General features: G+C 31.4%; 1 protein-coding gene across 1 annotated transcript; it reads left to right on the top strand.

Moving 5' to 3' along the window:
• Positions 1-9872: 9872 nt before the first annotated feature.
• Positions 9873-10615, top strand: LOC129306883 (chaperone protein dnaJ 20, chloroplastic-like). The gene has a single exon (XM_054947662.1). It carries the CDS (start codon positions 10069-10071, stop codon positions 10573-10575), a length of 507 nt encoding a protein of 168 aa, XP_054803637.1. The 5' UTR covers positions 9873-10068; the 3' UTR covers positions 10576-10615.
• Positions 10616-10904: the final 289 nt, after the last annotated feature.

Here is a 10904-nt window from a genome sequence, read left to right as displayed (position 1 = left end):
ATATGTTTGCCAATTTTAGGATGCATGCCATTATACTTGCACTACTTAGATTTGTATTTTGGGCCCTGAGTCTTTGTGTATGTTGATATATATTTATTAATAGGGCTAAAATACTAGTACAAGTGTAGATATAGACATTTGAGTATGTTTTGATTGTTTTAGATGTAAAGTAATGTCAATTTACCTCCCATCTGTTTTTGGTAAAAAGGGGTTGGGGAGTGAATTTCTATTATACTGTGGTTTTACTGTGTGTGACATATTGTACTGGTAGTCCTGAGTCTAATGGACATGGTCCAGGTGTTAGGAAAAGCTTTTGGCACATGTTAAGGGTTTTGGACACCCATTTTGTGTGAAAGTTGTGAAAAGTGACTAAAATGTATTTGGATGCCAACTTCCTGGTGTGACTTGTTTTGAAAGTGAAACTTGTGCCCCTAGTTAGTTCATGTTAAGACTTTTTTGTAAATACCTAGATCACGTCAATTGAATGTCAAATGAAGAATCGGAACGCATTGAAAATTTTTCAATTCTACTGTCATTTAACAGCAGAATCTGTTGATTTTTTATGCAACACGCCGCGGCATATGGTACAAAGAGCAACACGCCGCAGCATATGGCACAGAGAGCAACATGCCGTGGAACATCGTGCACGAGCCACGACATATTGCCCTGTAACACAGCACAAGTTTTGTTTTTCAACCATTTTTAACTCCTTTTACTCCTCTGAGGTATCACATACTTTCAAAACTTATTTTGCTCTGATATGAATGATTTTGATTGATTTAAACTCATTATTATTTAGAAAACTTAGGATCTCTTGCTTTTGAATTAAACCTTGGTAATCACTCTTTGAATTAATCTTTTGATTACCATGAGCTTTATTAGTTAATTGTGTTTAATGGTGTGAGAATATTAAAATATCCCCTTTATTTTTATAAATAAAAATATGCACTTCTCCTCCAGTTGTCAAGCATTTTCTTGAACTATAAAATCACATTAAATAATTTAGTTAACCATCTTACCCCTTCTTCGCTTAAACATTTTCACACTTTAATAAATATACAATCAGGTCCGTTGGCTCTACCATTTGCCATTTTCTTAATAGCTTCATTTACCTCCTTATCACGTATTATTCAATAGAATGATAAATTTTTTTTTCCTTCATGAGTTATTAAATCCTCCAAGTAACTAGACGAACCCTCTCCATCATTGAAAAGTTTGGAAAAGTTAATCTCCCATCTGTCTTTAATTTCATCATTTGTAACTAAAATTCTTTCCTCTTTATCCTTTATACACCTTACCTGTTCTATATCTCTTGATTTTCTTTCCTTACTTTTAGCAATCTTATAAATGTTTCGTTCTCCTTCCTTTGTCTTAAGGCTCTTATAAAATTCTTCAAAAAAGTTTTACAACGAGCTTCACTCACAGCTCTCTTAGTTTCTTTCTTAGCCATACAGTACCTTTCCCAATTTTTCTCATTGTTACACAAATGTATGGCTTTAAAACAATTCTTGTTATATTTGATTTTGTCTTGTACATTATTATTGCACTATAAAGACTCCTTATCTCTCGGACCAAAATCTCTCCCAAAACTACTTTAGCAACCTCCCTTATCTTTTTAACCATATCCTCCAACAAGATGTTAGCATTTTCCTAAAATTTCTAAATTCTTTTGTCCAAAAGATTCCATTTGAAAATATCTTGCTTCTCACCTTTTAATTGCCACTACCTAATCTTTGGTGCTATTACTTGTCAATGTTTTTGAGTTTTACTCATAATACACACATCAAGGACAAAGACCCTATGTTATGTCGTTACAGCATTCTTGGAAATCACCTTACAATTTTTACAGAGTCTTCTATCCATGTTCCTAACTAAAAGAAAATCAATCTGTGACCTTGATAAAGTTTGTGTAGATGAGGGGGAGGAAATGAAGGAGGAAATGAGAGAAAGGGAGGGAGTTGAAGCAGAGCAAATGAAGGGGAAGGAGACTATGCAAGTTTGTGTGGGAGAAAGAAGGAGGGTAATTTAAAAAATTTTCTATACCGGGTGGACCTCCACTTAGTATAGAAAGCTTACTTTTTACACCAAGTGGAGGTCTACTGGTGTAAAAAACAAACTTTTTATATCGGGTGGAGTTACCCGGTGTAGAAAGCTGCTTTTCTACACTGGGTGCAAGTCCACCCGATGTAGAAAGTTCATTTTTTACACTAGTTAGAGGTCCACCCAGTGTAAAAACTGTCAAATACTTCAACATAATTATAAAAATGCCACCACCTTAACTTTTTACACCGTTTGCCTTCCAACTAATGTAAAAAATACCTTGTAAATTTCATATTTTATATTAGTGTGAGGCTTTATTTTTGTAAGTGATGAGATGCTCATCTCTCTTCTTAAAACAATTATTTGCAGTTTTAAAATCATACGTTAATGAGAAATCAAGAAGAGTTTATCCTTCATTGTTTAGCTTTCCAAAACCAAAACCACCATGCACCCTCGCATACTGACCAGCCTCCTTCTCGACATGCCCATTAAAATCTCCTCCAATAAAAATCTTTTTACTCTATGGCATGTGTTGAATCAACCCCTCCAAGTCCTCGCAAAATAATTCTTTAAGACTGGCTTCTGTCCCAACTTGAGGCATATAAGTGCTGATAATATTAACAGTCTCACGTCCAACTATCATTTTTAAATAAATAATTCTGTCTCCAATTCTGTTAACTTCTAAAACGTTCTTCTTCCACTCCTTATTAATAATGATGCCTACTCCATTATATGTGCTTACTTTTTCTGTATATCAAAGTTTGAAACCTTGAATATCCTTAGCTTTTTCTCCACACCATTTTGTTTCTTGCAGGCATAAGATATTAATTTTTCTTTGAATCATAACCCTTACAACCTCTACAGATTTACAATTCAATGTCCCAATATTCTAAGTGCCAAATTTAATCTTGCTCTTATGGACTAATTTCTTTAGCCACACATATCCAAAATGACATGGTAGTCCTTGCTCATTTAACACTATATTCGAGCGTCGATGCAGCGGCTCTAACTCACTTATCACTGTACTCGAGCCATACAACGCATTACTTACAGGCAATGATATGACATTAGTATTATAACATCTATTGTTCATGTTTATAATAGATTTAACAAAGTTTTACATTGGCTGTTGATGGCCTAACACAACCCTCCTTCTTTATCCAGGCTTGAGACCGGCTATAAATATAGGCGAAGTTCAACCAAAGCAAAAATAAATAAAATACTTTATATATATATATATATATATATATATAACGAGTTCCTTTTAATTAATTCCACTTGCTTGAATCTCAATCATATCTCCATCCACGCACCACCCTTGAACAAAGAGGGAAGATCAATTTCATAACAACCCATTCAACAAACACACACAAATCTGCTGTGATGAGAGGAGGAAGATAAAGTTCAACTCACTAGGGAATCCAATAGAAAAGTAAAGGAAGAGGTTAAAGCTCCCACACCCACTCCCACAGCTGCTCGAACAGAGGAGGAAGATGATGTCTCCAACACACACACGGATGCCGACGCTGGACGGAAAGAAATAATGGCAAACGGACAAGCCAACCAACAACTAGCGACAGTGAGCGATTCAGCTATGTGAAGCAAGGAAGAAGAGGACCCAAATATACTCACACGATCTGCACAGGGGAGAAAGTTGATGGTCTTGAAAGTGGAGAAGGAAGACCGTAGGCTTCCTGAACCACCGCAACAGTGAACGGACGGCGACTCCCACAGTGGTCGGTGACAGATGAACGGAAAGGAGGAGGAAGAAAGGAGGTGGAGGAAGACTCTCGAACTCACTCTGCCTCCGTCAAATCAAGAAGAATGAAAAAAAGGAAGGGAAAAATTGCAATCTGAGGTGCGTGCGTATGTTTTATTTCACGTGTTAATTTCCTGGAGTGGCATAATGGTAATTTCACCAAAGATTAAAATAGAACAAAACTCTCTTGCACATGCGAATTGTTGATCCAAGGACCTGACATGTTAATTCTTTCCACAATTTTCACAAGATCAACATTTTCTATATTTGTTAAAAAAATTATTGAAATATAATCAAAATACCCAATCATAAATTTTAATCTTAATTTAAATTCTTGGGTTATTACAGACTCGCAGAAGTGTGTGAACTTGATCCATGATGCACTTCTAAGTCACTTTTACTCAAAGCTAGTTCTGGCGCTATATTGTGCTTCTGCAGAATCACGCTTCACTAGATTGCCTCTCTAACCTACCCTACCACATTTACTCTCTCTCTCTCTCTCTCTCTCTCTCATGCCTAGAAACCCATGAGTCATGAGGGGCACCTCATGCATCTCAAGTTTAGTTGCATGGTAGGGGCAAGCTTTCTTCTTCCTCATGTGCATGTGAGAAGATGCTGTTACTTTTAGTGGAAGATGAACTTTGGAGAAGAATGGCAAGAGAGCTTGAGGGAGGTGATGGGTATAGGCAGATGCAACTTAGGTTTAGCTTGGCCAAGGATGATGGTGAGAGCGTGAGCATGATGGAGGAAGTAGCTGATATTGTTGAGCATGGCGTCAGTGAAGGGAACGAAGGAGAGAGAGGAGAGAGGTGGATGAGAAAGGGAGAGGTAAGGTGTAAAAAATAATAAAAATATAGAGTAGGCCCCATTAATGGATAATTAACTTTAGGGCCACGGAAGAAGTAAAATTCTGAGGTTGAAGGATAAAATTGACACTTAATTGAGTTTAAGATTGTTTGTGATATTTCATGTACACTTCAAGAACATTTTTTGCCCTTAACTCTTATATAAATGATAATCTGGTCTCTCAAAATGCTATAATTTCAATGAAATCCCTAAAAACCTCTGTGTTAATAAATTTTAAAATGAAAATATCATTTTACCCTTACTAAAAATAACAAGTCCTAATCACAACTTTTATTCTATAAATAACAAGAATTGAATAAGAAATCACAACTTACTAAGTGTAATTTCTATTATTGAAAAAAAAACCCTAATCACAACTTTTGCTTAAGGAATAATAAAATTTATTTTGTGAATCACAAGAGTTAAATAAAAAATACAATTTGTCAAGTGTAATTTCTATTATTGAAAAACAAGTTTTCAAAATAACAAACTCCATTTATAACTTTTTGTTTAAAGAATCATAACTTTTATTCATAGAATTTCAAGAATTAAATAAAAAATCATAACTTGTCAATAAGGGTAAAATGATTTTTTAAATTGAAAACTTATCAACAAAGAGGTCCTTAGGGACTTCAGTAAAATTATGATATTTTAAGGGATCAGATATTATTTATATAATTAGAAGAGATTTTATTATCATTTTTCCTTAATTTATTAAGTTGATGCTTCCATCCAAGTTAAAGAGAGAATCTAGCGGATAAAATCTCTATTAAAAGATGTATTTATATGGGAGAATCTCATTTAGGTTTTTAATAAATAATTTAAACACATGAAGGGTCAAAGGAATCAAAAATTCCTATATAGCCTAAGGGCCCTTCATACAATTAAAACTTTCATTGAAATCTCATAAATGCCCTTGCCTTTTTTTTAAAAAAAAAAAAGAGTTTCATCATCATCAACCAACGAAGCTTCATACTCGACAGGCAAGCCACCACTGCCAACCGCTCGGTCGGAGCTTCGATGGTCAAATCTGGTTAAAAGGTATCAAGGGAGGGTTTAAACCTTTGACCTTTTAGTGTTGCAAAAAATAGTTCATCACTAAAATACTAAAGCAATCTAATAATATATTGCAAAATATAATATACATGTCGCATTTTTTATTTTCAAGCATTAATATGAGTTATTGTTAATCATAAATATATTGTTTATATTAGAACAATCACTTATAAATATGTGAACATTACTCGTTCATGAATAAAAAAGTTGTCAATTTTTAAAACCTAACTTGTTTATTTTTTTTAACAACTTGTTCCTTTAATGTTGACAAGTTATCAATATTATGTGAAATCATATATGTGTATGTTATACATTTATTCTTCAAGCATCTTTATGGGCTATGATTGGTCATGGATATATTATTATTCATATTCAATAATTACTTGTAAATATGTGAACATGACTTGTTCATGCATAAAAAAGTTATCAATTTTTAAAATCCAACTTGTTCAAATTTTTTTAGCAATTTTTTTTAAATATTGACAGATTATTAATATTATGCTAAATGAAATATATATATACATATGTTATAAATTTATTTTTAAAGAATTTTCATGCACTGTGGTTCATCATGGACATACTATTGTTCATGTTAGAATAATCACTTGTAAATACTTGAACATGACTTATTCATACATAAAAAAATTATCAATTCATGAAGAAGTTAGGTTCACGTATTTACAAGTGATTGTTTAGAAATGAACAATAATATGTCCATGATCAACTATAGCCCATGAAAATATTTGAAAAATAAATTTATAATATATATATATACATATATTTTATTTAGCATAATATTAATAACCTGTCAATATTTAAAACTAGTTGCTAAAAAAACTGAATAAGTTGAATTTTAAAAATTGACAATTTTTTCACGCATAAATAAGTCATGTTCACATATTTATAAGTGATTGTTCAAATATAAACAATAATATATATGTCCATGATCAATCATAGCCCATGAAAATACTTGAAAAATAAATTTATAACATATACATATATTATTTAGTATAATATCGATAACCTATCACTTTTGAAGGAACAAGTTATTAAAAAATTAAATAAGTTAGGTTTTAAAAATTGACAACTTTTTTTAATAATTGAACAAGTCATGTTCACACATTTACAAATAATTATTCAGATATAAATAACAATATGTCTATAATCAACCACAACCTATGAAAATGCTTAAAAAAGAAATTTATAAGATGTACATATATAATTTAGCATAATATTGATAACATATTAATATTGATGGAACAAGTTGTTAAAAAAAATTAAAAAAGTTGGGTTTTAAAGATTAACAATTTTTCTATGAATGAACAAGCCATGTTCATATGTTTATAAGTGATTATTTGGATATGAACAATAATATGTCTATGATCAACTATAGCCCATGAAAATGTTTGAAAAATAAATTTATAACATGCATGCATGCATACATACATACATATATATGATTTAGCATACTACCAATATTGAAGAAACAATTTGTTAAAAAATTAAACAAGTTAGGTTTAAAAAATTAACAACTTTTTTATGTAAGAACAAGTTATGTTCACTTATTTATAAGTGATTGTTTGTATATGAATAATAGCATGTCTATGATTAACAGCAACTCATTTTAATGTTTGAAAAGAAAAACTCTAACATATATATATATATATATATATATACACACACAATATTCTGTAATATATTATTAGATTGTTTTGGTAGTTTAATAATTCACTATCTTTTGCAACACTAAGGATCAAGGGTTCAAATCCTCCCTTGGCCCTCTTTGACCAAATTTGACTACGAAGCCAAAGCTTTAGCCACCGATGATGGTGGCCTGCTTGCTTGCTACGAAGCTCTAATGGATGGCACGATGGCTCAGGTGACCAGTGACAGTGAAACTTTTTTTTTTTAAAAAAAAAGGCAAAGGTATTTATGACATTTCAATAAAAATTTTAATTGCATGAAGGGCCCTTGGGCTTGTAAAGGAATTTCAAATTCCTTTGAACCCTTCATGTAGTTAAATTGTTTTTTAAGTCCCTAAATGGGATTCTCCGTACTTATATTTAATGTTCAATCATATCTTAAATGTAAATCTTTAACATAAAAATACATACATGCAATAAAAAAGATATCTCTGTGTGTGTGGGGGGAGAATCATATCCAAGAAACTCTCAAGAAAATTATTCATAAACAAAGACCGATATGAAATGAATTATTGTTAAAATAAAAATGTGACTTATTTTTTTTTTAAATGGGACTGTTGTTAGTCCTTGTCTGTAAGTAGTATCCGAATCCTTGAATGTAACTCTCTCTCTCTGTATATATATATATATATATATATAATTATAGTGTTGGGTGGGATATGAGTAGATGTCCATGATGATTATTTAAACTTTCCTAACGTAATTGGAAAAAGAAAAAAGAGAAAGACACATACACAATTATTTTTATGGTGGACCATCTTCATAGTCTTCATCCACACAATTCTACTTCTTTTTAATGGCCTCTCAAAGGAAAGGCAATTGATTGAACACCTCAGATTTTATGTTTTATGTAATTTTTTAATTTTAAAAGAAATTCAAATAAGAAATAACATAATATTTTAAATTTTTTAAAACACACAAGTAAAAAGTTTGTAAAAAGTATGATTTTCCTAACTTTTATAGGTATATTGCTTGATGATAATAACCTAGTATTTTGGTCTTTAAAAAACTTAAATGTTTTGTAAATAATAATTTTTTAAAATATTTCCATTTTTGTATAATCAATAAATAAATATATTTTTAATGATATATTTATTGAGAAAATAAAATATTATTCATATTTAAAAAGTAGATTATATTTTTTATTACGCAAGGGAGATTGAGTTTTTTTTTTTTTTTTATCAATACCTCAAGAGTCATCCCATATTCCCATTCTTACCAGCGAAGGAGAAGTATTACTGTTATATATAATATCAATAATAAATATATACATGCAAATTGCCAAATTGGAGAGTATCAGTCAAAGTAGGTGAGCCATTAGCCTGTAAGTAGGTGGCATGTGATTTTTGGCCAAAAATAAACAAGAAGGTTAGGTGGTATGATTTGTCAAAACACTTGTGCAATGAATATTGATAATAATTGGTAATTATTGACTTTTTGCCAAAATTATAACAAACTTTATAACTCAAACAAGTGATTATATTGATACTTGAAAATTTCTAGCAACAAGAATTTTACAGCGATAATGAAATTGAAAGCCATCCTTTATGAGATCTATAAGCTAAACTTCTTACCAACTTAACTAGATTAACATGAACTTGCAAAACATTATGTGATATTAGATGGTGATAAAAAATAGTGTACACTCCTAATTACCTTGTTGAATTGATTGGGAAGTAGTCTGAATTTTTTCCCTCTTCGTTAGAATCTGTGTGTGTGGTTGTGTGTGTAAAGTTATATATGTGTGATATATACACAGGTCCATAGAAATAAAAAAAAGGTGATAAGTATAATAAAAATGTAAATTTATCACAAAATTATGTATTTACTTATGTATTTATCTCTCTCTCTCAAATTATTAGAGACTCAAAATCCTTTTAACACTAGGTTATATTCTTTTTAATCATACCTTTAAATACATAAAAAAGTACTCTTTTCATCCTAAATTATAAGATATTTTTTAAAAAAATCTTACATATCAATAAAACTTATTAAATACACTTTATAACTTTACTTTTTAAGATAAAAATATAAACTTTTAAAAATATCCTTCATTTAATACTTCATTAATAAAAGAATATTGAAGTGAGATAATACATGGGAATGATAGTATTAAAAAAAATATTATTAATGAAATTTTATTTTTATTAGAATGTCTTATATTTTAAAAACATTAATTTTTTTGTAAAATATCTTATAATTTAAGATGGAGGGAATATTTAGTAAGATGGATAGATGGATACAAACTATAAAATTTACAAACAAAAAATAAATACTGTTAAATAAAGATAAGCAAGCTAAGGAAGCGATGTAACTAACACCAGGCAAACCTAATTTATTTAATTAGTGAAAAACCCAAGTCGTGGTCGGAATGATTCAACACGTGAACATTTTATTTTCTGAGAAGGTGGCTTCCTTAAATAAATTAATCATAAATTTAATATGTTAAAAATAAATATGCTCACCAAAACCTGTTCAAACTTCAAACAAGCCTACATTCAAAGCATCTAGTTGACTATTCTCTTCTTGTACATATATTATATATACACACACTCACTCACACCATGATCTTCAGCTTTCATTAAAGCTTCAATATTTTTCAGTTTTCAGAATACACACACACTCTTCTCCCCAAAAACGATTCAAACTCAACAAAATCCAACCATGAATCTTTCATCCTCAGCCTTATCATCATCTTCAGTTCTTCCACTGTCAAACAAACGGCTATTATTATCATCAAGGCCAGCGAGGGTTTCTGTGATTTCATGTTCTTCTAATTCAAGTACCACCGTGAACATAGGCGGCAAAACCAGCTGCAACTTCTACAAGCTTCTTTCTCTGAGCTCCGAGGCGGCAACCATGACCGAGATCAAGCAGGCTTACAAGTCCATGGCGCTCCGGTACCACCCCGACGTGTGCCGGGACGCCGCCGCAAAGGAGGAGTGGACGAGGGTGTTCGTTCAGCTCAATGCTGCGTATGAGACGCTGTCGAACCCACAGCTCCGTGAAGAGTATGACTACAAGGTTCTAGGATTGAGGAGGGCGGCGGCGGCGGCGACGAGTCTTGAGATCAGTGATGAAATCAGGTCGAGAAAGAGTCGGTGTGAGGAACAGAAGAGAAGGTCTAACAGAAGTTCCTTGAGAACTCAGAGAATGAAACATCGCAATTGATTCATTTCTTACCACAGATTTTTATTTTTTTAATCGCAGATGACTTAAATCTTGATAATTACCTGTAATTATGGTTCATCTGTTTGATACATAATTCTCAATACATACATACGTACATACATATATATATATATTCAAGGGCATGAACTGAATCTCAATCCTTATATTCAGTGCTTGACTTTGGAACAATTCAATCCTAGTTATTTTTACCTTTACAATTTATAGTCTCCATAATTCTTTAATTTTATAAATTACAAGCACTGAATTATATTGAGTTAAAGCTCAAGTACAAAGTCAATTCATTTCCTATAATGCGATGATAAGTGTTG

Source organism: Prosopis cineraria, unplaced genomic scaffold (assembly GCF_029017545.1).
Source record: "Prosopis cineraria cultivar Desert tree isolate PC_DT_omini unplaced genomic scaffold, ASM2901754v1 PC3, whole genome shotgun sequence".
Taxonomy (NCBI): Eukaryota; Viridiplantae; Streptophyta; class Magnoliopsida; order Fabales; family Fabaceae; genus Prosopis; species Prosopis cineraria.
The sequence above is the reverse complement of the archived record's forward strand: the minus strand, read 5'-3'. Positions and strand labels throughout refer to the sequence as shown.

Bases quoted from the DNA above. Each gene is read 5' to 3' on its own strand.
- LOC129306883 (XM_054947662.1), top strand. From the start codon at position 10,069: ATGAATCTTTCATCCTCAGCCTTATCATCATCTTCAGTTCTTCCACTG.